Source organism: Arthrobotrys flagrans (genome assembly GCF_004000055.1).
Source record: "Arthrobotrys flagrans strain CBS H-5679 chromosome Unknown unitig_3, whole genome shotgun sequence".
NCBI lineage: Eukaryota > Fungi > Ascomycota > Orbiliomycetes > Orbiliales > Orbiliaceae > Arthrobotrys > Arthrobotrys flagrans.
This window is the reverse complement of record NW_027137547.1, coordinates 935127-962694: the sequence shown is the minus strand read 5'-3', so window position 1 is coordinate 962694 and position 27568 is coordinate 935127. Positions and strand designations below refer to the sequence as shown.

Below are 27568 nucleotides of genomic sequence, written 5' to 3'. Positions count from 1 at the left end.
CCTACTATCCGACTCTACTCGCTCCTTCGACCGTTCTATCCACCTCGAGGGCTTTCTATCACGTTTCTCTTCCCTTTCTTTCTGGTCGTGGTTGGTCACATATGCGCTAACAGCAAAAGGCTCCCATCCCCTGCTCTCTTTCCCTTCCCATTTCTCCCTGCAGCGGCGCCTGGTCTCCTCCCCATCCCACCACGAGCACATCCCCCAGTCGGAGTTGTGGTGCTCACCAAAAAAAGACCCAGTCGTCGTCCCTCGGTCTCTCACACCCTCTTTTCTTTTCCTGACTCTTTCCTCCCTCCCAAACATCATATCTCCTCTGTTTTCTTCGTTTCTGTGATATCGGTCGGGCTGCCCGGCGGGTTTCTTCCTCTGCCATTTTTTTGTTTCCCTTCTCTCTCCACAGATCCTCTCCGTTTTCTTTGTGCGTTCGCGTTCTATTGCGTATCTTCGGTTTCATACTTAAGCCTTCCGTCGCTTCCTTTGGCTAATCTCGAAAGTCTTCTTTTCAGAAGTCCTTTCTCCATCAGATCTCTGGCCATTCCTGTATGACGAACGGGCTGTTTCCCTCCATTCCCCTTCCACTCAGCTTTGCCCGCTCCAGTGCTCTGTGGTCCACCGCTGGGTGTGGCAGGTATTAGCGTTGGTGTGGTGTGGGAGGTTGGACCCGTTTTAGTCCGCCCAAGACATAAATAAAAACCAAATTCCCCAACTTCTCGATATCGCATGCTGAACGCATACCGCTGCTTGAAAACATTTATCAATAACCATCTTGGAAAACCAATCTGTCGTGGCAGGGAATGCGCAACGGAGTCTGGTTGGAGCTATAGGAGTTAATTACGACCTTCTACTTATCCCTTCACCAATCACCACATTGTCTTCGTCGTCGTCGGCCTTCATGCCAACAATGCCTGCGCCAGGTCGAAAGAGAGGCGCTGCAAATGCAGCCAGCGCGACTACGGCCTCCCCCGGCCAAAAGAGACTGAAGACCGAGAACGACCCGAGTAGGACTCCGGATCAGTCGCAGCAACAAGCTCACCTTCATAATGCACAACAGGGGCACCAACTTCCGCCTCCACCTCAGCAGTACCACCATGCTCAACATTACGGTGGAAGTCACGCAACCTCTGCGAACTTGTACAGTGACCACGCCCAGGCTGTTGCATCTGGTGGTGGCATGGGTTCTCTCGATCCTCAACCATCCAACAATTTTGCCTACCATTCACAGACTCAAGTCCAGCAACCAAGATACGCTTCACAGTCATATACAGCAGCTCCCGTTGCCCCTTCTACCGGCATGCCAGCTCCAGCAATGAATGGTGCTATACACTCTCCATATGCTTCGACTCCAATACAAGCGCCAGTTAGTACACCTCAACCCAAACAAACTTCGGGGTCATCTGGTGGCAATCAAGATCTTCCCCCGAACCCAAGAATCCGGACTGATGGCAAGGGGAGGGACCCTTATAACATCGAAACAATTTGCAAACAGCTCGGAATTTCGACGACGGTATGGGATCAGAAATTAAGGACCGAGCTCACGAAGGTTATTGACAGGCACGGACTCGCCGGTCAAAAAGTTATTCCGACTAACCTTACGGCCCGCGAGTCTGCCGTCGATGAATGGATCCGTAACTGTCCAGAATGGCTGAATGAACCAAACGACAAATACCGCAAAATCTATGCCATGGATCGATTGAAGTGCGGCATGGCCGATATCCGCCGTACACAAAACCAGCGGAGCAAGAGAACCCAGCGTGCAAATGAGGGAAATGCTGGTGCGGACGAGCCAGAAGGTATACCTCTCACCATTTACCCCATGATCCCCTGAGACTGATCTGACGTGCAAGGCTCTGCGTTTTTAGAAACAAAAGAAGAACCTGGCACGGCCTCCCCTGAGCAGCAGATACCAACCCAGCGTGCCATCGGAAGTGTTTCACAGGAGACACCAGCACCAATGCAAACGCCAGTGCCACCCGCTGCTACCATTCCACAATTTCCAAATGAGCAAAGAACTATTGCTGGCACGGGACCCATAAACATGATTGGAAGCACTTCTCCCGGGCAGTCGATCGCACCTCCATTGCCAAGCAGCCAGCCACCTGCTCCACCAACACCGTATCCGATTATATACCCAAATAATCAACCTATCACTCCGGTACAGATCGTATTGACGATAATGGAATCATTCTCCGATCGACGATGCACTGCGGTCGCAGAGGATTTTATGCCAGGTGGCACTTACAGCTGGACAAGCCTTGCAAAAGTTCTCCGTGAAGACCTGGGATTCAACGTTCATACCCACCGATTGTATTACGAGGGGCCTTACGGTCGAGTGTTTGTGACGAGTGATCGTACACTGCGCAACGGAATTTCGTTGGAAGCGTCTCGGGGCCAAGGTTACCCTAAGTGGGAGATAGAACAGTAATCCTAGCCGAAGTTAACGGCGGTCTCGAGTTATCCATCTGGGGTGGTAAAACAAGTGGTCGACCGACATTTAGTCGTAGACTATAAGGCCGTTTCGTTCAAACCCATACTTTCCACCTCTCAACTGACTTCCAGGCCAATTCCGAAACTCAGTTGACCTCCATCTGTCCACTCTTGTCAGGTTTTAGAATGCCTCGAGTTGGGTTAGACATCCTAAACGCATCTTCCTCGTCTCAAGCTGTTGTTCGTTTTTTGTATCCGGGGGCTTCATGTTTCTGCGCGCTCGCGGGAATGGGATAGATATCTGCAGCATAGTTTTGCACATATATGGTCACGACTCGCTTCTCGTACAGTCTACTATTCTATCTGATTACTACTCCTAGAACCAATCAGCATACTGGTTCTAGTCTCACGAAACACGAACGAATCTTCTTGCAGAATTTCCATTCTACCATTCATCTATAAGAAAACGAAAATTTCACCCTTTCCTGACTACTGGCTCTTCAACCCTTCGCACCCTTTGGGTTATCATTCATATTTGCGGCCACAGCAGCAAAACAGGGTGCTTGGGAGGGACGATGTCTTCTTTTTCCTCCAGATCCTCCTTCCTTCCTTTTTTTTTCCTTTTCTCCACAAAAGTTTTTCTTTCTTTCTTTCCTTCCTCTCTTTTTCTTTTCCATCTCCTCCTTTTGACATGTCCGCTTCTATAACCTTCCCTCCAGTTATCTTTTTGATTTTGATTTCAGCTTAAGTTGTCCCTTTACTCTTACTTGCTTCAACGGAGTTCATCGTGCTGGATTGTTTTTGCTTACAAGTATATACGTTCTCAATGACCTAATGGGTATGGATGATGGACCGGAGGAATTTGGGGGTTCGGGTCACGGAGGTAGAACATAGTGTGAAGTCTGGGAAGTCTATAATTCTATGGAAATCTGCAAGGGGATAAGTGTATATCTACCTGTCTGTGTTTTTGTCTCCGTTGTCGTTTTTGTATTTTTTATTTTTTAACTGGCGAACCATCAATTTACTCATTCCAACCAACTCGGTGAACCAATTTCTCACCCTCTTTTATCCAAAGTATGCGCAAATTCACTGCGGTAATAAATGGTAAATGAAGTTTTTCGAAAGTCTATTAAAATTTCGACAGCCTCTGTTCCATGTTGTGAATATCTTTCAAAGAGCATAGAATTATCCACATGTGCATTTCAAAAGTGGGCGGACAAGCAGGAAGGCGGGTCCATCACTTGGACAAGGGTAACGAACCAAAAGGAACGCGGATGGGCAGCTGGCTTGGGGGATCTAACTTTTGGGAAGAGGACAAGTTGGAAGGGATCCCATGAACCAGGACTGAGGTTCAAGGAACAAGAATTTCTTTTTCACCTTTGGCGTCACGCCTATTGGATAGATTTACAATTTCCAGAGGTCCCACTGAGCTGGCCTTTGGCTTTGATACGTTGCAAACTTTGGAGCTTTTGAGATCCACTTGGACGGAAAGCTGGAGGCTGTCTAACCCCTCGGCGAGGTTTTAGTGTGTGGGGTGCCAAAGCAGTTGGTAAGGATGATAATTGGAAGCGTTTTACCTTCTCCCACATACGTCAGTGCTCCGTGGTGGATCGTAAACTTAGGGTTTTCATGGATAATAGCGGTTTAAAAACCAGTGCCGGCGGAGCGCTCCGGCCAATGACAGGCGCTTGAGCTGAAGATTGATTAATCCTTAAGAAAGGCGGTGAGCACGAAGGGGGCTTTGGCAGGACGAGTTGGTACCAAGCACTTTCGTTCAAAGGCCGAAAGCCAGAGGCAAAAAGCAGGTTGTTGGCAAAGGGTCCAAGCTAACGCAGACCGACGGGTTTGGTTTAGCTAGCGCGAGCTACGGTAACGATGCGGCCGGTTTTAGGTCGTCTTGGGAAAACTTTTCCCACATCAATGGCAGTTGAGCTCGGTAATCCGGGCAGGTTAGGCTTCAGCGCGGTGCAAAGGGGGCCAATTTACTCAAGCGAGACCGGAGATATCTAAAAGCAAGGCTCGACTCCGCACTGAACATTGGGTGAGATCTGTTCCAAAAGGCTGTGTGCATCCATGCACCCCATGCGACTTGGAACCACGCACTTCTAATAATTATTGCGGCTAGATGAATGCACAGAAGTGTTTATTTTGCAAGTCTTGTAAATTCGAATTCCAAAAGGACCACCAATTAATTCCAGGTCATTAATAATTTATATATTGAAGTGACTGTTAACCGCCTTCGGCTTATAAATTCCAAGTCCAGGTTATAGCGCCGCCGGAAAACTCCATATGGAAGAAAACTCGTCGAGGCTGCCCGTGGGGGAGCGGGAAGGGAAAGTTCGGATGTCATAGTTTCAGGGTCAAAACTTGCCCGTGCTTTTCTAAATTGGGAAACCGATTGTTATACGCAATCGGCGACAAGGTAGAAATTTATACGTAACAAATCATCACCAAATAGTATCTGAGAGTTTGGAGTGAGAGTGTGTGTAAAAAATGTTTTGGTTTTAAAACAAAAAGTCGCTTCCTTGAATTCTGCGATGTGATATCTTTCGCACGGATCGCGGGGTGTGATCAAAACACGGACGTTTATTTCGGGAACAAAGAAGGGTTTTCGTCAGGCTGCGACAGCGATAGCTTGCTACCTTCCCGGTTTCCCGGTCTTTATCGAGAGACAACGAGACCGGTTGTACAGGTTAATCAATTGAGCGACAGCAAACACTGCACTGCTTTTCAAAAAACATATTTTCGCCCGCCCAGCTTGAAAAGGTGGTTATAGAATTTTCTGTATATCCATCTTGTTTATTAAACACAACTGCATCTTACGAGACATGCGAGCTAGGAAGCAATGTCCGTGCATCTTCAAACCAGAATCTGGAGACGGTCGCCTGCCCATAAGAATCCAGGTAACAGAAAAAGACAAGCTTTTCCTTGCCTGTATTCCCCAAAGCTTGGCATATCGAACAGGCCGGAATCCGACCTGTCATAACGTTTCTATATCTATAATATGCATCCATATGTGCACCCATCATTTGAAAGCGGGAAACCCCTCCGCGCGAGACTTATCGTACGAAGACGGTCCGGCATGTGCAAAATGAAAGACAAAAAAAAAACTCTGTGGAGCTTGGGGACACGGGAGGTTTTAGAGCCAGGTTTACTGTTATCGCATTTCGGCTTGGTGATATCAGTCAGGGTCGCCCCGGCAAACCAAAAACGTATAGAGGCCGAATCTTACGTGACCGTTGGATATTTTCTTTGGAGGGCTGAATAAGGCGGACGTCACCACGAATCAACGCCCGTTTGGAGTATGAGAGGAACGGCATGTCCCCTACTATCACCTAGCAAGATTTTGATATATATGCGCTGATTTCGTGATATCAAAATCTATATTTGCATATTTGCAGCTCACGGATAGCAGCCCATAACATGAATTCTGCCGTCTTAAGTTAGATACACTAAGCTTACGAAACGCTGCGAATGTAGGAAAGACTTAAAGCTCTTGAGGGTATTGAGATATATCACGGCGGTAAATACCGTACTGAGACCACGAAAACAAGTAACCCACAGACGTTTCTCCGTCTAGGGTAGCTCCTAGCTCAGGAGTAACGTTGGAAGTTTTGAACCGTCGTTTGGAAACCTATCCGGCAGCACCAAGACGGCCTTGGGAAGCATGCTGCATGGTATTCGGCTGTAAGCCAACAGGGTTATCACCTGCCACGGAAGTGATCGTCTGACGGGACGGAGTTCCCTTTAGTTACGCAGAACCCGCGAGTCAAAAACTGTGGGGTTTCTCCGTTTATTCTTTTTGTTCTTGAACGAGACCGGAAGACTTCTCGAAGGCCATGGCATGCATGAGAAAGAACATGCGGTGCTGTGCAGCTGGCCGGCTGATATGAGGGGCTGCTAACGACTTAATTCGAGATTTGTGTTGGAGTGAGGTTTGGTGTGGGTGCTGTGTAGGCGAACGACAAGGGTCTTCCAACCGCGCCCGGTGCTGCACAGATCCCAATCACCACACCTTCCCGTTCTATCAAACCGCCCCAGCTGCACCTCGAAATGTAAGTAGGGATGTATCTCCATCTGCATGGGAGGTCTGTATATCATGTGCATACATCGGCATGAAGTTTTAGAGCTTCCGTTCCCTTAATCAAGGACAATTAAATGAGAATGTAAGAAAAGTGGACCCTCCTTTACTCCGACAAAACCCATACGGTCCATCTTGCATATATTCATTACATTCATTTTTTTCCCTTTGTGTTTGAGACTCCAAGCCGGAATCAGAAGTTTTTCCGGTCGGCTCGACGAATGAAACAAAAAAGACCAGCGCCATATGAAAAGGCATCATGACCCTCATCTCGAATGTATGCATGTTCCTTCGTTTCGACAATGGGGGAACCATCCATGTTGGATTTATGGAATTTATGCCTCAAGGACCCCATTTGTTATATTCAGAAATAGTCAGCAAGTCTACAATTTCCTCCCACGTGTGAGAGAAAGCGTTAACTAGACCCAACTAATAGCAATTTGATCTTAAGCCTTTCGACCGGTTAAAGTGAAAGACCCCAAATAAGCGTCATCTCAGGAAGAGCATCCCTGAAGAAGAGGATGTGTATACCTTAGACCCAGAAATCTTGTCCACACTGCATCCGCTTGCATACTATGTATGTATGTTCAAAAAGTGGTCGAGAATCTCCGGCATTGAGGGATGCAATTGTAATCCTAAACGTCGTGTTTCCCGGCTGAACCAGACTAGGACGAGGTATCACCACACAAGGGTTGCAGTGGCTTGTTCGAGAAGGGTATGATCACACATCGCCTCCACAAATCTATGCATGGTGTTGAATTGGACATAAAACCGTCGTTCACATGCGGTTGCGAACCACCTAGAACGACACAGATTCCAGTCGGGATATCGAGATCTACCCATATGTGCATCCACAAAACGCCTTACTTTCGCTGGGGTTGTGAGGAGAATTTCTACGCTGCAAACTCCTCAGACAAATAGGAACATTCATTTCCAGCTTCCTCATTTTGACGGGCCTTAAAATGAGAGCGTCCTGTGGGACGGCTCCTCGACCGTGTGTGATTAAGAGTCCTGCATGCGTTGATGTGTTGGTGTGTGTACCACGAGAACGGGAGCCAATGAGGACGATGGATCACATTTTCGAAGTTGCAAACGATCTTCATGGGGAGCGGGGTGCCCATGCATCTCTCCCAGCATGGTTGCAATACTCTCGTACCTCCCGCAATCCTGCACTTGATTTCAGCTGAAATTGCCCTCCAACCGACCGAACACATCTTCTTTGCCAGGTCATTGGGTGATGACACCACCGTCCTCCCTGTGCGGTTCTTGTGCTGCAGGGGCGAGAGCACCCAACCGGTTGAACCGGGCCTGTGCAGCACCGAGACTCCAATCTCCAACCTGACCAACACCATTCTCGACCGCCAGGCCAAGCGCTTTTTCGTGCCTTTAGGAAATATTAAACGAAAACAAAACTACCTCCGAGATCTGGGGAAAGTATGAAGATCTCGGAAATCTTTCACGCTTCACAAACCTCATATTTAGCTGATGCAATCCGTACATACCTTATGCAGGGACTCGATTATGTGATATATATATCATATATTAAGAAATCGATGATCAAAATAAAAAAAACAAGGGAGGGAGAAAGATGGAAAGAGAGCGGCCTAGGCTGTGAGGCGTCCATTCCGACTGATACCGCACCATATCTGCGATAAAATAAGAGGCACGATAACCGACTCAACCCCGGACCGATTGCATTCATTTCTACGCGAGGCTGAAACCTCGGGTTTACGATCACCAACTATCATTGGCCATTTCGCACCACGATCGTACATGAAAATCCACCATGTGGAAGCCCAATGTCTTGCAAATTTGTGTCAGTTGATGGTCAAATGGTGTTCCATGGATAAATTCAGCATAGCATGGAGAAAGCCCTCCTTTGCGCCTCGTATTCGGTGAGCTGATTGAGGATAAACAGGGCACTCTCATACCCCTTCACTCACACCTTTCGGTCGTGATATCCCAGCTCGTGAGGTATAACGCTATATTTTTTTGTGCAACCTCATTTCTAATGCATGTTCATGCATGTTCATGCACTTTGACATTGAAACGATGGTCTAGATGGTTCTACGCCCCCATCGTGGTACGAAAAAGATACGTAGTATGCACATCGATGAAGGAATCCTAGTTCTTAGATCCACTCTTTAGCGAGCAACCATTAGACATGTCTACACTTACGAGCGGACATGGGTGTTGATGAAGTGTTTTCCGTCCTATTATGGTTGCATTTTCGAACACATTCTATTGTATCTCTGAATTAACGGCGCCACAGCCACTAAATTAGCGGCCGCCTGCGGAACCCAGGCTGATGCTGAAACACCGACCGAGATATCCTTTGAATCTTTTTCGATTTCATGAGGGAATCAGGAACGGATTTAATGGTGATAATTTACAATGTTTGGCAACACAGATTACGAGATGAATTGCATGCACGCATACTCATAATGGCCTCAAGCTCAATCTTGAAAAGAGATCAAGAGCGTGGCCCATATCATAGGGATAGGTGTTACCTAGGTACTTTATATGCATGCATACAGAACTTAGAAACACATACTTAAGTGTGTAGTTAAGTTTGCCTAGTTGCTGTAACCAATCAGCAACTAAAGCCAGATTAAAATCCAACAAAACTTTTACACGCAAGCATATTTTTTATTCTAGGAGTTCAACAAATGCTAGCTAGATAGTTAGCTAACTTCACCAAGTCGTAAAAAAAAAGATCTAGATGTAATTTACGATTGACACTGCAGTGTATTCCGTATAACCACCTGCCTCAGCATTAGTTCCAAGTCTGCTTTCCTCCAGATATTTGGATCCATATCTGCTCCAAACCCGTAACTCTTGACTGTCCAGTTAGTTCCATATACGAGATGGTTTCCTAGAATGTAAAATAGTTTCAAAACCACACTTTAGTAGAGTATTTGCCTAGGATATAGATGAGCCATATATTATTTCCAAGGGTCCGTGACCAAACGTATCATCAGCCAAAGGTAATGATGCCGTGCTATATGGTTTTGTAGTCGATGCTGAGCGTAAGTAGAGCGCAAGTGAGCGTTCTCACAGGTTCTCTCGCGATCTTGTCGACAGGGACTCTCTAATTTGATTTTCCTATACCCATTGAGCTTTCTTCCTTTCCTTTCCAACCATATACCTCTTTCCTTGAGCTACCCTATGTTCTTTAATGCCATTCGTCAGCAATAATATTTGAACAAAGAAACGTCGTCCTAAAGCAAACATCGGTCTAAGATAAAGACACCACGATACAAGTTGGAGGAACTTCGCGTCTTAAACCGTCCACCGATCTACCTCACAACTACATCATCGGAAACCTTTCCGCGGGCAGTCAGGATGTGTACCGACTACGAAATTTGGTATGCCTGTGGGCACAAAGGACATCCGGTTCGATCAGAAACTTCGCAGCTCAATGGGCAGGAAACAGCAGTCTACGCAAACTGCGAGGCTCTCTCCCCAACAGCACGCGTTTGCAAGCATTGCTCTCTCTTCCAGGCATCCGGAAAGGTCTGTCAGATTCAAGACCGACTTGTCGTCACCCAACGTTGGGACGTTGTCTGTTTCGACAATCAAGACTGCAAACCGATTAAGAGGTTCGACGACTCCGAATGCCGTCTGTTGCAAAAGAACTTGGAGTCTAGCGCCATTGCTGGACAGAAATATTTGAATAGTCTGTCCGAGAGGGAACGGGCCGAGCTGTACAAGACCAGTGCTAGAATTAGTCAACCACCCGTGTGGGGGAGAAAAGGGCCTCACATCAAGAAACCGAGAAAGGTCAAGACCAAGGAGGAGCGAGAGCGTGACAGGGAAGAAAAGGAGAGAGCTAGAGCTCAGAAGGAAGCCGAGAAGGCCGAGAAGAAGGAAGTCGCTGCCGCTCGAGCTTTAACTGCTCTTGCCTCGGGCAAGTCAAGAGGTGGTCGCAAGAAGAGTGTCAAGCCTGTCAACTTGCAAGGGCCGGTCGAGAAAAAGAACGACAAGCAAAAAGCAGAGGTCATCGAGGTAGATGCCAAACCGGAGTCGACGAAGAGGAAGAAGCTAGCGGCAGCCACTAAGGTTGAGCCTAAGTCGAAAGCGAAGGCAGAGGACAAGAAGGGCACCCAATCGAAAGGAAAGAGGAAGGCTGTAAATATTGAGGACCAACCATCGAAACCGGCATCGAAGAGGCAGTGCAAGGAGAAAATGGCTTAGTACACCCACATGAAGACCCGACAACTGACATAAGCCATCGCACGCCCCCCAGGAGCAGTTCGTAACTACTGCACCCCCAATGCCACATTTCTTTCTGTCCTCTAGGAATCATTTCTAGGCATCACCCGAAACTGCGTGCATAGGTTTCCGCTTTCTCCCTATTTTAGAACCCTAGATCTCGATATTCGGGTTTCTAGATTACTCTCCCTTTCAGCTCTCCTACCACGAAGCTCTTTTTTCTCATTCAGTTTCGGGTTTACGGAGGGAAGCATAATAGCGCCGGCGTTTGTCCTTTTGCTTCGAGGGAGCCCACAGGTGGTAGCCACCTACTTGATGTATGTATCATGGATAATTTGCTTTTCTTCTGTTCGTTCGATGTACCATGTATGTACTTCGTAGGTGCATACTTGTCCATATGCGTTCATCATATGCAGGCTCTGGTTAACCCCTTGAAACCGGTATGCGAGAGCCGAAGCCCTCCATCCGAACGCGATAAGTCATGCCAATACCGATAGCCTAGCCCAACATTTTGTTTCTCCCACGTAGTATACTCCGTACTTTGCAAGTATGTAGAGGCTGGACACTACTAGTCATGTAGGTATATAAGTCCTCTAATATATGCCGTATAACCCTAGAAAGCCCGGCCAAGAAACTGCGCATGCAAGGTGGATATCATTTTCTCGGAAATATCTGCCAATTACGCTTCTCCGTAAAATATAAATATCTCCTTTTTTAATTTTCTTTCCAAGCTTCGATCGATTGAATTCGGGTACGAATACAAGCACATGCTGCGAGCACTAACGGGTAGCAGATGTCATACTATGCCATCGGGATCATATGGAAGGAGAAATTTAACAAGACGTCTTAGTCGGAATATCTTCCTACCCTTGCATCGCGAGCGAACAAAAAGTAGATCCGCCTTCGGTTTTAAGGGTGGAGACTCGCGTGCGGTCTGTGGCATTCTGTTAATTGGTTAATAAAGCGTTGATCACATATCGAAATAACCTATATCAAGCAGGATTTATATGCTCAGGAGGACTCTATCTCTTGTCCCCGGCACTCAAAGGCCGGCAGCAGTTAGTGATCTCTCCCGAATCAGCTTAGGCCCGGTGCCGGAAGCCGTCTACACCCGGGAGTATCCCGACTCCGCCCCCGTCTTTTACTCACGTGCCGGCCGCAAAAACACGTGCCGTGCCATAGCATCAGAGGTTACCGGAACCTCCAACCATTGCTCGCGGTCCCGTGCTTTTGGTATTGTTTTGTCAGAGATTACTATCACCCATTTTTGATCTCTATTACATATTATTTTCGGAGGAAGAGACTTTCATAATTTCATGATGGCGCATATGCCTCAAACTGCACTGATATTTCCTCCTCATAACAGGCGTCTAGTTGGACCATGGAAGGTCGCACCTGGCCCGAGCGAACTGCGGGACTTTCGGATTTGATACCGGTCCATGAAGCTTCCCCGGCGAACAAGAGACCAGGCTGTAGGCAGAAGTTTCTATTCAGCGCCGGTGGCGTTTCGTGGATTCTTTTTGTTCCTAGCAAATCACAGCAAAGTGGCTTAAGATTCGATCTGATTGGCGAGAATACGAGGTTCGCGAAAATTCTCTGTCAGATCGGACTTGCAACCGCTGAGATCTCCCTTCCACACGTCTCAGCCTCAAAAAGTCGAGATGTGGATGTGCGCGACTCGCGTTCGTCATCGGTGATCCACCCACGAAAACAACTTTGATAGAGTTTTTCTCAGGGAGCTCGAGTGGATGTTTGATTCTTGATATCAGGCCACTCGGGCACCACCCAAGGCAACGCCCTTTAAATGATATCACCACTCGGAGAAAAGATCTGAGGACATACCCGGGGATTCCTTTCGGATCGCGGAACATGACCTATATTACCGTTGACATATTGGTTCTATGCGATAGATGTCTTAGAATACTGAGATACAGCCAATCTCCAGAAAGTCGCTTCTGGATGTTTGATATCGAAATCGTATCTGGGTACATCTGCGTATGCCAACATGCAAATTCGCTACCAACCATAGGGATATCCGGATTGATAATGCATAACCATGCATGCCAAATAGCACTTTTTTTTTTATCAAAACCATTCCTCACGCCATTCACCTCAAAATATCAAGATGCGACACGGGATTACAGTTTCCTCCGATATTTGCAAAACTTGGATTGCAGCTCTGCCTAACCCGTTAGGTTACCCAGGCCATTCAGGAATGAAGGGATCATCGATATTCCTAAAAATATGCATGATGGCCATCTCACGAATCCTGCATTTCCCGCTTCTGACCCGATAATTTCCAAGACGGGAAACCGGTGAGATCGGGCCGTGCGTCAGGTGTAGTCCCGACGGTTCGTTAATGGGTTTATAAGGGTCATGTGGGGAAACCCCCATGAAGCCAAAGGAATTTTTGGGAATGCAGTTTGTGCATCGCTTAACAGAAGATGCTGCAGCAAAGACCAACGTGTAGTATGGCGTAGAGCGGCAATTCGATTGGTTCCTCGATTGGTTCCTCGCTTTTCAAACCACAAAGTGAAAGCTTCCGATGCCATGCCACAGCGGCAATACCCGCATCACAGCGCATTCCCAAACTTGCGTCCGTGCAAGTAATCAAACCGTCTCTCTTTTTCTTGTCTGGTATGTGCGGGATTAGACGGAATCTCGGTACTTAGTCTCGGTCCTCGGTCGCGATGACCAGTGGGTGGCCTAGTTTTTAGTTTCCGTTCAGTGGACGTTGTGGTTTCTGTTGGATCTCGATCGAACCTGTTCGAGAACCGGATACGAGGCTTTCCACGGAAAAATACTGAGGCAGGCTACGAGCTGTCCCTGTCGTCGCTTTTCAATACAGCAACATCTTCGCATTTGAGAAACAATCAACTTCAAGAGCTCAAGAAAAACCCCACATCATCATCTACATACTGTGTATGAAAACGAGGCTTTAATGATCATGCATGACTGCATCACATATCACCTTTTTGGTTTCTAAAAAAGGGCTCCCGAGTCCAAAAGCGCATCCACCCATGATTGAACGGGACCAAAAAAACGACTCGGCAATCAACGTTTTTTGCCATGCGAGCAGCTGTTCTTCGGAGAATTAATCATCACTCAAAAGGCCACCTGATGTCCTCAAAAAAATAAATAAAAAATAAAAAATGAAAATACGAAGTAAAATAACAGGGAAACTCGCAAGTACTTCCCGATTTGTCGCATATATTTCTCTTCGCTGCTGCAATGGAACTTACCGTGTGATTTGGATATTAATGTCTCGGGGAATGGTGAGCTATCTCACTGCAACCGGCCACCCTGAGGGTTGACAGGGAAGTTGCTCGAGCTCCAAATACTATCAGTGGTTCAAGCTCGTAGTAGTGAGCAAAGGCGCCGTTTATTTATTTGTTTTTTGAAAATTAACACTTACGACGGTTTTCCTTCGTCCGGATTGTAAATCCGTACGATTAATTACCAGTGGGTCATTAACGCACTACAATTCCGTGTCAATGTTAAGGTTCTGAGTGTCAAAGCCGGGATGTACAAATCTGATATAGCTCAGCTTTGATATCACAATCACAGGTTGGGGGGGGGGAGGGGGGGAACGAGCTTTAGAGTGGAGAAAGTGGGTGTAAAAATGTTTTACAATAATCCACACGGTATGGGAAATGTCGTATTGGAGGTGCTAGCTAGTATCAAGATACTAAGCGATTCACCCTCTCTCAGTGCGGCACGGTACTAATCTCCGTCCTGTCACTCTCAAGGCCTTGTTTGTGTAACTTGAGCCGGTTTCTGATCTGTTGCTCGCTACTCTGTGAAGATGGCATGTCTTAGATTAAGTAGTGAGATGTGATACAAACAATACGGGGGGTGATGCTCATGTTACTAATTCACTTTGATGAGACAAAAGCGCTCGGTGGCTGAGGTAAAATATTCTAGATCACCCCCAGTATGTCGATGTATTATCCCAGGGGACGAGAGCACCGTAAACCATCTAGTTTGTTTTCGTTCAACGTTCCTGATCTTGATGGGATATCTGAGTTCGGTAATCTCAGATCAAAGCTTGTGGATACCAGGGACAATCTTCAAGCGAAATGGGGAGGGAAAGAATCAATCGCTGCCTTGTCAAAGGGAAAGGTCTAGTACCGTACTTGAATAAACGGATGCAAGGAACCAAGGGCCAAAAAATGCGTCGATGTTCCGAAGCAATTGGGCTGTAAGGTAACGAAGCGATATAATAACCAAGAAACAAAAAAAAGTCGACAATGATCGACTGGTCGCAATGATGAAATAACACCCCGTACAAAGGGAAATTAAGAAGGGGAGCAATGGATAAAGAAGTACAGCTTTTGTTCTCTTCGTTCATGCGGTCCAGCAGCCCAAACAGGTGCCATGCTAAAAAAAGAGCACTTTTCTCGCCATGATCTTGTTCGTCAATGTCTACATAGAAATGAAGCTGTACGAATGCAATGAAAAAAAAAAGCTAGAAACGACAGAAAGGACTAGAGTGAACATAGCTCAACAGTGTTTTGTTACCAGTGGAAGAGAATGGCTCGACTTTCTACTCAATCAAAAATCCATCATGCTCATCGCATCGCGTAAGCCCATTGTCAACTTGACACTAGGATTTCGCGAAGGATGCCAAGCTGTTGGGGTCTTAGAGTCTTCCCACCTTCTAAATACGACCTTGAGTTCTTTTGGTGCGCCTCCGAGGACAACATTGCTTGGAGGAACAAATGGTCGATCTTCGTTTGAAGCTGCCATGATGCTGTATTCCTGGGTAAAGAGGAGCGCATGTTGAAAATCGACACGTTTGTCCTGTGCTTGTTCGCCAACAATGATGTAGAGTTCGAAGAATGCATCAATGATGTAAATGTTGGTTGGGTCGAGGTCAGATTGCGCAAAAGGGTGGATTTCGATGGTCTTGGACGGCTGTTGTTACTAATTGCTAAGTCTATAGGATAAAATTGAGGAATACTCACTGAGTTTGGTGACCCGTGGTCTACCAAAAAGACACGGGTAGTGTATTGCATATGCTGGGGCTTAAGGCTCCAGTATTGTGCGTGCACTTGGCCGCCAGGTTCACCTCCCATCATTTCGACGAAAAATTCAGGTTCCTTATCTTCATCAATTTGTTTGACTTCGTTATCGCCGGCGAGGTCGAAGGAAGCGACCCGAGCAGCTCGGAGTTCCTCGAGGGATGCGCCCTTGCCTTTCCAGAGGTACAGTCGATCTGGTGTTGAAATAATGTAGGGGAACCCACTGCACAAGTTCGTGAAATGGATGTCAACCTCATCAAAAGCGATACCGCCTGTGACTTTACGACAACAGAGCATGTAGGGGATGTCTTGTTGGATTCGAGCCCTAGATCCACGACGGGTAATTATGACCCCACCGAGGGCTTCGATAAATCGGGGAACTTCTTTGCCTTGCTGAGTAACGATCTGTACTCGCGAATTAGTTGGTGGACTCGATAAAAAGCGTGAGCGGGATCAAAACATACCAATCTACCATCATACTCTCGAGCTAACCGTCGAGCCGAGAGCTGGGCCTCTTCAACGGTCCCGAGTGAGACCCTATCGCCGCTCCAGAGGAAAACTTCCGATGCCATCATCCCGTTGTTTTCCATGTAAGAGTGTAGACACATGTAAAGACCATCTTCGTACAAAATATGTTCCTGACCGATTGGAACATGGTCTTTCTTTCCGTTGATACCGGTGATTTCCCACATCTGCTTTTTGAGGGTCTGAACTGATTCGGTGCTTTGCTTCGGCTTTGATTCAAGGAGCGGTGTAACATCAATCCCACCTTTTGGAGGTGATGTAATAGGACCAGTAAAGAACTGTGAGAGGTACTTCGCAGCATCAATGCCGACAACGTTGAGAATGCTCTCGTCTATAGCCCTCGAGCTCCCAAGTCGGAGTGGAGATGGAGTTGGACCTCCAGCTCCACTAGCTTGTGGTGATCGGTATGCCTTAGAGCTCTCCATTGCTGCGACTTCATCCTGATATGTGGGTAATTTGATCATACCCTTGCGTTGAGGAGTTGTGTCTGGGGTTGAATTTGTAGATCCCCATCGACTGATAGAATCTTTGACCGAGGGGGCAATGATTGTTTCTACCTCTTCAGAGTCTGCAGACGGCTTGGGTTTAAGAGGTACATGAGGAAGAGGGCGGGAAGCGCCAGGAGAAGGTGTAACACTGGCGGATGGCGGAGTAGGCAATCTTCGTGGCGTTCCACGCTCTTGAGGAGTAAAAAATAGCGGTTTGACTGCAGGAAGCTCTTCATCCGTGCTCTTAGAGTTTAAAGAAGCCCTTGGCTTCGTTGTTGGTGTTGAGGGGTTAGAGCTGAGGCTTGGGAGGCTATCACGCATATTCAACGTTGAACTTTTGGCCCTCAACAGCGGTGATTTAGCAGGAGTTGGTGGCTTTTCCTTCCTTTCGGCTGACGCCTGTGGTTCTTCCTGGTCATCATACTGGATAGCTATCGCAGAAAGCTTGCGGGGGGTAATAGGAGCCGGGGACGATGGTCTATCACCTAACCCATTCTGCCCTAGGGACCTCCGTGTGGGTTTGGCAGATCTGGGATGTGGAGAAAGGCTTGATCTTTGTCTTCTAGGCTCCTTTGAGGTTGACGAAGAAGCTGCGGCAGGGGCGCGCCTCCTTGGTCCACGGGCACGACCCTTAGTCATGTGGGTAAGTTGCGGTCCTTCTCCTGGCTCTCCCGAAGCTGGTTTCGAAGTATTAGAAGTTGAAGAGAACCCGCTGCCGGTACCAGGTTTACCCATTCCCATTGGGCCTCGGGAAAGTATACCCGCGAGCCCTGGATTGAAACGATCCGCCAACTTGTTCCCAGACTTTTCCATTCTGGCAGGAGCAGTAGTTTGCTTAGAGACAGCAGGCATTGGACTCTCCTTTCCCTCAAATACTGCATCACCACTTTCCGGTTGGCGTGGCGGTACATCGTTATCTCCTTCTAAGCTCACGGGGACAGTTGCAGCACGTCCAAGTGGCAGCTTCGTCGGTGATATGTTGGGGGAATTTTTGACAGGTGATGACGGGCGCAGGTGTGAGCGAGCGACGGAGACGGTCTCTTTCAACGGGTCTGGCGGCTGGTACTTTTGAGGCCCACCACTCGATTGCAGGCTGCCACGAGCGGCTGCAACCACTTCTTTAAGCTCATTTGGTGCTTTATAGTTCTGCGGGCCTCCCCTATCCTGAAGGGAAGCTTTAGCAGCTAAGACCTTCTCCTTTAATTCGTTTGGTGGTCTGTAGTTCTGAGGCCTACCGCGATCTTGAAGGGCAGATTTTCCTGCTAAGATGGTTTCCTTGAGTTCATCTGGGGCTTTGTAATTCTGGGTTTTAGTTGGGGAAAGCCTCGATCGAAAGTCAAGGACTCCATCTTTCTTAGCTTGCTGCTGTTCTCGGAGGCTGGCTTCACGCGCTGCACGAGGATCTATTGTCATTGTTCTGCCCGGTCCTCGTTCGAAAACAGGCTTGCTCTTAACTGGTGGTTTGTCTTTGGAATCAGTACCATTGGCCGGGTTTTCCGGAATGGAGGGCTTTGAAGGAATGGCCGGGCGAGGAATAGAAGAATGAGCCTCGGGTTTAGGCGCTTCCTCGACCTGTTCTTCTTCTACCACAGCCTTCTCGAAGGGTGCCGCAAAATCGAAAGCCGGGGGGGATTGAAGATTTCACTAAGGGGTCTTTTCGATAGCATTGCCGATTTTGGCTGGACACTTGGCCGGGAAAAACTACTGGGGTCGAAACGCGGGTGGTCGGTCTGAGAATCTACGGACATCTTTCGAGGAACATGGTGCGCAGCCGCCCTGGCGCGAGCTCGTTCCTCACGAATAGCTGCGGCATCCCGAGCTGACCTGATCGATTTGTCGCGTGTAGGCGACTTCTGTGAGCCCTCCCTCGATGGAGAGAACATGAGAGGCGGTTGAGATCCGACAACAGGGGCGATATCCTTCTGCAGTGCAGACTCTAGCCATGATGATTTTGTAGGACTCCATCTACGAGGGTTCATAGTCTTCGACGGAGATGACGGTGGTGTTGCTTCTGTTCTACCCCTCCAACCGTCAGTGGACGTAGTCATTGTTGACACCACGGACTCAGCAGGCGACATTTCTCTTCCTCTACGTTCTTCGACTTCTTTATCTTCTGGTGCTGGAGTGCTATCTCTCGATAAAGTGGAAAGGGCACGTTCTCGCCGGACGGGAGTTGTCCACTCTTTGTCGGAAACGTTGCTACCCGATCTTGACAATGTTGACATTGGGTTTCCGGCAGGAGCCTTTCTTATTGAAGCGTCTCGTTTCAGCATAGCGCTCTGGACGAACCCTCCAAGTCCTTTGGTTGGGCTTGTTGATCTGCCCATCTTTTCCGGTGAGTTTCTGCCACTATTCGACATACTATAAGCTGATGGCATCAGAGAATTGTCCTCCTCCTCGTGTGGTCCAAGTCCAGAAAAGGATGCCTCAATTTGCTGGTGGGCCTTGGATGAATATGAAGGGATCTTCCAAGGCATTGATTCCCCGGCACTTAGCGGCCTTTCGTCAGGGAGAGAATCGAGGAATGACTTCGCCTTTGAGATGCTTTTAAATTCTGTTAAGGGGGCAGAGAATGATGTTGTCCCGCTGGCATTCGATAACGATGAAAGAGGCCTTGGTAGCTCGGTTGTCCTCTACTATAGTGTTAGTATATGTGGCCGTAGGTGTACTGGGTATTTAGGTATTTAGGGTGCTACTAACATCAGACATCCCAGGCAATGCCATCCTGGCGCCACCGCCGCTATAGCTATCCTCTGCATCTCTTCGTAAAGCTGCGGATTTGAAACCTCGGTCTGCTGTTTGTCGAAAATAGGATGGATCTTTGGAGCCGAGGTTTTTGGCGATTTGTTCTCTCGATATTTCGGAACCAGCATCGCTTTCATTATCGTCACCTGCGATGCTGCTAGTTCTCGAAAAAGTAGACGGCGTAAAGGTTGGTCTCTCCCGTTCTCCAAATGCTACTGATTGGGGTCTCCTTTGCCAGGAGAGGGGCTTCCCCGCTTGATTGAACGGCCGTCGAGTAGACCCCGTGACAGAAGAAGGGGACGGGGTGAACGTATGACTTGCAGTCGTGAGAGGTTTAGATGGCGGTGTTGGTAATGGCCTCGGCTCGTTCGTTAACTTTTCGAGGGCATCGTTACGAGCTTCAGCAGTCGTTGGTTCTGGTGTTGATGGGGGTTTGGGTTTGGACTTAGAGGCTAAAGGCGAGTCTTGGAGGGCTGCCATCGGGCTGCCATCGGTTACTTTTGGCCGATAGCTCAGCGGTGTGCCAACCGGTGTCATCTTTTCAGGTGACAGTGATCTCGCTCTCTCTATAACAAGGAAATCAAAGCAGCAATTGAGCAGTTAGCAGCACGTCAGCATCAGGAATATAAGCCTATAAGCCGGCATCATTTCACGCCTCAGACAAGCTTCACGAACCTTCTCGTAGTCTCTGCCTGGCCTCTCGCCGGGCCAGGATATCCTCCTCCAGTTTCCGTGTTCGTTCTTCATCTTCTCGATCTCTCTTGTCGTCCAGTTCTCGGATACGCTGCAGGAACTCGGTCACCTGGTTGTCATCGGCTTCCGAGGGAGGGTCCATGACGAAGGCTTCCGATGTGACACGGTCCGTCGATGGGCAGTGGTGGTTTCTAGTTAATGCATAGAGTCTATCGATTGGATTGGTCGGGGATTAAGCTAAGGTGATCGGTAAGGTGATCGAGGTCTTGGGGGATATGTGATGGGAGAAAAAAAATCTATCGGACTCGCAGGAATGAATGCTGGCACACAGGATACGTTTATCGGTGGGCTAACTCAAGCCCCGCAGAAGAGGGCCAGATGCAAGATGGTAATCGCTGCACAGAGCCGCTGGTAGCAGTATGTACAATAAGAAGAAAGCAATATAGCTAAAGTGACGAGCAGCTGCAGAGGAAGAAGCTGAGGACGACGAATTCAATGCCGAGGGGGACTAGACTCGAGGTTCACAGCTGGCTGTCCATACATACATCCTACATGGACATTATGAGCGAATGGGAATTGTTTGGGGAGTTTGTCCAATGGCGGGCGGGCGACGAGCAAGGACAGGAATCACCCCTGTCATTCTTTGGTTGGTCAAGGTGGCTATGGGCGGACAGTCGTCTTTTCGGTGATAAAAAGAGGCAATTTAAACTTTGTCTGTCATGGCTGACCGACTCGGACAATGGAGTCTCGACGACACTCTAAAATGTAAACAAAAACATCCCGCAAGAGGTTCGGTTTCGAGTTTGATATCTTTCCATTTGGCCATGGCCATGCGGACCTCTACCTTGAACCCGACCTGGGTTTAAATTTTCCCAGGTGGCCTGGCTCTTCTCCTCTTGGCAAGCAATTTAAGGCTGATCGGTCAGGCCGACGACTGTAACCTTCCTCGGGTCAGCTAGGATATATATTAACTGAAGTCAATATACGCCGTAGATCGATTCATATGCATATATCAGTACAGGAACAGTCGTTCTTTCGCATCCGTGACGACCCAATCCAACCCTTCAATAAGGTTCTCTCCGGTCATAGCACTGCACCTGAGTATAGTCCACTTGTGGGTGACAATCTCGTCAAGCTTGAGGCCCTGTAGAAAAGTTTAAGCTCATTTTATTAGCCTTCAATATTTCGTGCTTGTTATAGGCAAAAAAAACCGAAGAAAACCTTGGAAACTTACCTCTTTGATGTCGTCCGTCGACATGCATCCCTTCACGTCCGATTTATTTGCAAATACCAGTAATGACGCACCCATCAGCCTCTATAGTCGTATAGGTATACCATTAGATTTGTTTATTTAGTGGGTGCCGCAAAAAAACATAGGATGAAACTAGCCTCCTCGAGTAGGAGCCCGTGGAGTTCTTCCTTGCAATCCTCGAGCCGAAATCGATCAGTCGCGTCGACAACCCAGATCAGAGCGTCCGTCTTCTCAAAATAATTCCGCCAGTATGACCGGAGGGTCTTCTGACCGCCAACGTCCCCTGGGAGCAATATTTAGCTCGAAGCTTCTTGGGTTTCTTAACCCTTGGGGACTCGAAATAAACATACAAATATTGAGCTTATATCTTAGGTGATAGGAATCCAGATGTTAGCCAGGAGGTTTTCTAATTATAGTCGTAGTAGAAATGACGAACCCTTGATACTCGATCGTTTTGATTATGAATCCCAAAGTAGGGCTTACAGTATTCACATCTTCATGCATAATCTGCTTCACGATGGTGGTCTTGCCTGCATTATCAAGTCCCCTATCATTTTGGGTTTTCTCTCAGCGATAACGTGAACACGAGCAGGATCGCAAGGGGTACTTACAGCATCAGAACCCTCATCTCCTTGTCCTTCAACCTTGCCTTTCGGAGTATGGATAGCATCGTGACCGAGTTTTCGAAGATTCGATACTATTAAACAGTGTTATCTGTTGAGCATATTTTGGTACAACCTGATTTGACTTTGTATTGACTCAATTGGGGCTTGGTTCAAGGATACCCCGTATAGAGAAAACCACCAGACGTCTACCACACAACGCAAACCCCACGCAATAAGATAGCTCTGAAGATTTACTTACACTTACAGGGTTTATGGGAACGCAGGGCTTGCGGATTCAGTTTTACGAATTACATTTCGACGGCATGTACTGTCGTTCTTTCTTTTTTATATGTATAGAAACTTAGGAATTTAAAACCAATCCTAATAACTCTTCAAAACCCCATACGTGCATACAGTATCTATCTACATACTTCTTGACCAAGAGTCGAATCTAAAATCCAACAATTTGCAATGACTAAACACCGACAAAATAAAAGTGACAAAGGGATAATAAAAGAAGCGAAAATGGGGTTCTCCTCCAGTCTATACGTTGCTACCATAGTTAGCATCAAACATGACACATACCAGTATACTGCCAATTTGTGCATCCTTTTCAAGGCCGGTGATAATTTTTAAGGATTCTTCAAGAAGCCAAAATACTGACTCAGTTTGCTTGTGGCTCTGACAGCGGGTTATTGGTAGTTGCAGTAGAAGTTTTTAATGCTAAATTACCGGTATCTGGGCGTACAGGGCTTCTTGGTTGTGTCGGGACCGCAACCGCACGTGCTTTAGCGCGTGGCCTGTCTCTGTCTTTTCGGTCAAGCGGGTCTACGTCTTCTAGGTCATCTTTATTTGTCACAGAGGGGCCGTTTGCTCCAACGGTGACATAGACATTGTACTTGACTTCCTTAACAACCGTGCTCGTTGATACGTAGTGGACACTCTCGGGGTCGCCACCATCGTCGCCATCATCAGTACGATCGTCGTCATCATCATCGCTTTCGTCAATCGGTCTTGGATATCCGCCGTCATCTTGTTGCGGGGCTGGCGCTCGGGTCCCCGATGGAGTTCTCGATGGGGTCTTCGATGGGATCTTCGCCGGGTTTTTACGAGTCTTTGAAGGGTCGGCCGTACATTTTTCCCCATCAGCACGCTTACAAAGGGGACTTTCCATCTCTTCAGCAGTCACGCCAGCTTCGTCTTGTGTAATACCTGTCCATATTACCTTTGGGCCTCCCTTGACTCTTGGGTAAGAATTCTTTACAAGTAATTCTCTGGCAGCCTTTGCGGTCAACCTTTTGTCTCTAGACATGTAATTTGCTAGAATACCGGCTGCATATGCGGATGCTGTTGAAGAGCACACGAGTTAGATTATATTGGCATAGTTTTAACCGGGTTGCTTCGCCAGATGATATAGTAGGGCGAAACATCATTAAACGTTTTCCGCTTACCGAAGGATGTACCGGTGGTCAATTGATAACCAATATTGGAGGCAATCTTGACGGCGTATGCTGGCGCGTACACCTGCTGGAATTTATCTTTAGGTCTTTGGAAGATCCCATGGCCTTCCTTATCCACCCCTCCCACGATTATCAAATTCTGGGATGTCTTAAAGTATTCGGCCCTCTGGTTCGGCCACGACCAAGCGGCATCTTTTTCGGTCTATATATACGCATATATCGTTTAGAAATTATAATGAAGAAAACAGTTGGAGAGGGGATGCGAACCCATTCAGCTACCCCGCTGGCAGATGTTATAATAACATTTTCAAGTTTCGCTAATTCGTCAAAGACTATTGATAAGCCGTCCCTTATATCGTTTTCTATTGGATCCGCTTTTTTGGGATCGGAAACTTCGCGGAAATACCCGGCGTTCATCGACAGATTCACAATGACGCGATTTCCTGCATTTTTAGTAGTGATGTGACTATAAAGCTTCTGAAGAGCGCTCAAGTAGAGAGCTTCGCTGCTCAGTGCGTCTCTGTCCAGAGCCGCAATCATGACTGCCTTAGCCTTTGGCGCTAGCCCGGTCACTTTGCCAATGACTACACCAGCGACGCTACTGCCATGGCTGAATCTTAGACTCGAATCGACGTCTATCTTCCGCTTGGCTGGGTCATTTGGATCTGGAGGGAACGGGTCAGCGAAAATAACTTCAAGGCGCTTCTCTTCATCCGCTTCAACGAATTCCTAATTAAGCCAATTAAACATTAGTTGAGATCCGGGAGCAATCTTAGTATTTATGGAGGCAAGAAAGATGCATCGATGATAACTAACAGGATGGTTCCTATTGATGCCAGTGTCTATGAAATACACTGTGATACCTTCCCCTTGCGAATCGTGGTAAAAGTATCTTATAGGCACCTCCTTGTCTTGTTCTTGCGCCATCATGAGACGTTCCTGGCGCTGGTTAATGTTGCGGTCGAGAACATAGCCAGGTGCCTCGAATGCCGTATACAAGGGCGTTCGATACTTGGCCTTGGAATATTCCGCGGACGCCGAAATCTAGTGGGTTTTGATGGTCAGATCCGTCTAATTGAACATGGGGTTCTTTTTTCGAAATTTCCGGAAGGGGATCGTGCTCGAAACAATGGTCCAACTAACCCGGATACTTTAAAGTCACGAGCCGTGGTACACCGGAATATATTCAAGGTTAGAAAAACGCAAGACTTACCAAGTGTTTAAACTTATCGTCTATCGTCTTTTTCCGAGCTTCGGTGCAATTAACCGTCATAAAGAACACGCCGAACGTTTCGTCCGCGGGGTTAAATACCCAATTGTACGGCGGCTTTGCGTCAATCTGTTCTAGGGCCTTGTGCATTTCACCGAGATCCTGATGCTTTCTCTGCTCCCTTCGGATTGTGAAAATCCATGGCTTTTCGTCCGGTTCTTTGTCTTTGCCTTTGCCTTCATCCTTGTCCTCGGCGGCAGTGAATGAAACCCGCAAGAGCAAAAGGGTCAGAAAAAGTATAAGGTTACGAGTGTGTCGCATCGTTAACTTTTGAGTCTCCAACGCTGGGATTATATGACAGCGCGGAGTGCAGATATATGTATAAAAGGTTTGTGTAGTGTTAGGAAAGAGATGGGTTTGATGGTATGAATATATGTCCGAGAACCTAAGGGGTGTCGAAGACCAGACCGAGGCAATCCAGCGAGGGTATTTCGGTAGTGGATTCAGAGTGGTATCAATCAACTGCTCTACGTAGCTAATATGCTGTGCTGCTTTATATGTACAGGACAGTTTGTAGATTTTAAAGTTGGTCGTTATGAACAGTTACGTTTCAAGCTGCACTGCCTGGTTGACTGCATTGCTGTCTCAACGGAAAGAATCGATTCGAGATTTTTTAACAGAGCCAGTGTGTTATACTGTTAGATCCGTATTGCATTCAGCCAATGGGGAAGGAGATATCCAACGGCAAGCTTGCGAGATCAAGCGCTCAGGCTAGATCTTGAGGGACACTACGGGGTCCAACACACCGGTCTCGACGGATTGTTGTATTCTGGAGGCTCTACAAGTTGCTAAACATAACAGGCTTTATTAAAAATAGGATTGTTGGTTCTGTTAGGACCAACTATGGTTAACTACTACCCGGTTATATGGAGTTTCAGAGCGATACTAATATTGCACATATGTTTTCGTTGGGATGAAACTCTGGTGTTTTGCCGGGCCAGCACCCACTCTAGAGCTCTCCGTTCTTTAGGGTTTCGAAACTATAGCATAGTCCTTTCGATTCCGACGCTCATATTTGTAAATCAGTTTATGTGAAAGTAGCCCAGATATGCAGAGACCTCTGTGGAATCCTCTTGTTCTGAATAATCGATGGTACACTTTATAAATTTGGTGCATCTTCGACTCGAGCAATATCATTCCAACTCGAGTAGATTCGGGGAAATAGAAAGATGTCGGGAAATAGTGAATATTAATATTTGCTAGAGCGCTGCCACGGTCATACGGCGAAGCTAATGTGAATTCGTTACCGTAGACGTCTAGACTCGATAGCCTTTCGTTTACATACAAATATGTTAATACTATTGCTCGTATCGATCGATCCCCGCACCCATAATACCTCGTCACTTACAACCCAATCATTCGCTCTTTTTATTTTCCTCGTCGCCGGCTTTGGATTTTTTACCTTTCTTTGGACGCTCGCTAAACGTCACAGCCTCAAGATTATAGAACACCCCCCTCTTAAACAAAGCCTTCCCACCGCTAAAAGGCCCTTCGCTACTCTTCAAATTTGCACACTTATCCCAAATCATCTTCAGACCTTCGACACACTCCTTCTTCGACGGCCTCTTGCCCGTCAACATCCAAGAAACACTCATATTTTGTGTCCCCCCCACATGTTCCCTGACCACGTGGGCAACCCCACTAGCATCCGCCGTCCTCGAAAGAGTACTATCACAAAAATATCCTTCAACGTACTCCAGAACCTCCGTTTGAGAAGCTAGATCTGCTTGTAACTCCGAGGAGATGGTGAAGCATGATACCTTCGCTGGAGTGTTTAGATTTATGAGCTGTTTGGCTAATTCCGGTGTGTCTGAGGGAGTTGATGGGTGTTCTGTTACTGTTACGGCGGGACATTCGTAGGATGTGATTACGACGGGATTATCCGTAGGGACTACTTTTTCGAGGACGCTGACGGTTGCCATGTCTTCTTCTGGTAGGTTTCCGTCCGTTGGGTCTCCTTCGTCGTCATCGCGCTATAAAATCGTGATTCCGATAGCGTTAGAATATACTTTTTTTCTACATCCAGTCTGGCACTTTTTCGGGGGAGATTAATTACTAACCGGCGGACGCGTAGGAATGTCATTACCCTCCGAGTCGGGGCTGGGATAACCGCCGTCCGTTCTTTTCAAGACGGTAGCAGTGACCGGGATGGAGCGAACGACTGTGATCATTTTAACTTTCCCCTTTTTACCGATTTTTGCAGGCTTTTCGATTCCATCTTCGTTCCTGTCTTCGTTCCTCTTAATTTTCTTCTTATTTTTCTTATAGAATTTATCGACCAGACTAAAAGATTCGGGTATACCCCTACGCTTGGGGATTACCGCAATGGCAGTCGTTTCCGGATGTAACCCGGGAAGGCCACCGGTCGGAGCTACCGCAATTGCTGTCCTGACAGGCAAACTAGCACCTGGCTTTGGCGCTGAGCCTCGCACCTGGAAGGACGCTTTCCCGGCGCCCGGAGCGGCAAGAACTCGTGGTAAAGCAGCTATGAAGAAAAATAAGAGAGATAGCCATCCTATCTGGGAGGCCTGTTGGGAAGAGGCCCTATTGTACTGCATTCTCTATATCACTCGGTTTCGAGGTGTGATAATCCGCAAAATAGGTAAATTGAAGAAAAGCTTGAGAGAAAATCAGTAGATTTTTAAAACAAGAGTAGAGAAAAAAAATTAAAAGAGACGGGAAGCCTAACCAGGTACTATCGGTTGGCCACCGCTACTGATAGAATCGACGGACCCATAAAATTGACTAGTGCAATTAATGCTTTCGCAGTATTTTTTTTTTTT

The 27568-nt window shown here is 47.3% G+C and overlaps 6 protein-coding genes across 7 annotated transcripts; 2 read left to right on the top strand and 4 right to left on the bottom strand.

The window, feature by feature from the left end:
- Positions 1–904: 904 nt before the first annotated feature.
- DFL_001661 (uncharacterized protein) lies at positions 905–2425 on the top strand (the record flags this gene model as incomplete). Of its 2 annotated transcripts, none has more annotated exons than XM_067630315.1 (2): positions 905–1793; positions 1863–2425. In XM_067630315.1, 2 exons carry the CDS (start codon positions 905–907, stop codon positions 2423–2425), a joined length of 1452 nt encoding a protein of 483 aa, XP_067492970.1. The 2 variants fall into 2 exon arrangements, with proteins under 2 accessions (XP_067492970.1, XP_067492969.1); XM_067630314.1 differs by having other exon boundaries at positions 1848–2425.
- Positions 2426–9853: 7428 nt separating this feature from the next.
- DFL_001660 (uncharacterized protein) lies at positions 9854–10705 on the top strand (the record flags this gene model as incomplete). Its single annotated transcript, XM_067630313.1, has 1 exon — positions 9854–10705. The coding sequence occupies one exon, from the start codon at positions 9854–9856 to the stop codon at positions 10703–10705; it is 852 nt and encodes a 283-aa protein (XP_067492968.1).
- Positions 10706–15277: 4572 nt separating this feature from the next.
- DFL_001659 (uncharacterized protein) lies at positions 15278–20340 on the bottom strand (the record flags this gene model as incomplete). Its single annotated transcript, XM_067630311.1, has 6 exons — positions 15278–15631; positions 15691–16152; positions 16212–18353; positions 18503–19393; positions 19461–20071; positions 20181–20340. The coding sequence occupies 6 exons, from the start codon at positions 20338–20340 to the stop codon at positions 15278–15280; spliced, it is 4620 nt and encodes a 1539-aa protein (XP_067492967.1).
- An 870-nt stretch (positions 20341–21210) lies between these two features.
- DFL_001658 (uncharacterized protein) lies at positions 21211–22120 on the bottom strand (the record flags this gene model as incomplete). Its single annotated transcript, XM_067630310.1, has 6 exons — positions 21211–21342; positions 21433–21513; positions 21588–21733; positions 21801–21817; positions 21887–21997; positions 22062–22120. The coding sequence occupies 6 exons, from the start codon at positions 22118–22120 to the stop codon at positions 21211–21213; spliced, it is 546 nt and encodes a 181-aa protein (XP_067492966.1).
- A 599-nt stretch (positions 22121–22719) lies between these two features.
- DFL_001657 (uncharacterized protein) lies at positions 22720–25046 on the bottom strand (the record flags this gene model as incomplete). Its single annotated transcript, XM_067630309.1, has 5 exons — positions 22720–23402; positions 23507–23717; positions 23783–24244; positions 24332–24559; positions 24729–25046. 5 exons carry the CDS (start codon positions 25044–25046, stop codon positions 22720–22722), a joined length of 1902 nt encoding a protein of 633 aa, XP_067492965.1.
- Positions 25047–26140: 1094 nt separating this feature from the next.
- On the bottom strand, positions 26141–27343 carry DFL_001656 (uncharacterized protein; the record flags this gene model as incomplete). The annotated part of the gene is made up of 2 exons (XM_067630308.1): positions 26141–26758; positions 26846–27343. 2 exons carry the CDS (start codon positions 27341–27343, stop codon positions 26141–26143), a joined length of 1116 nt encoding a protein of 371 aa, XP_067492964.1.
- Between the last annotated feature and the right edge of the window lie 225 nt (positions 27344–27568).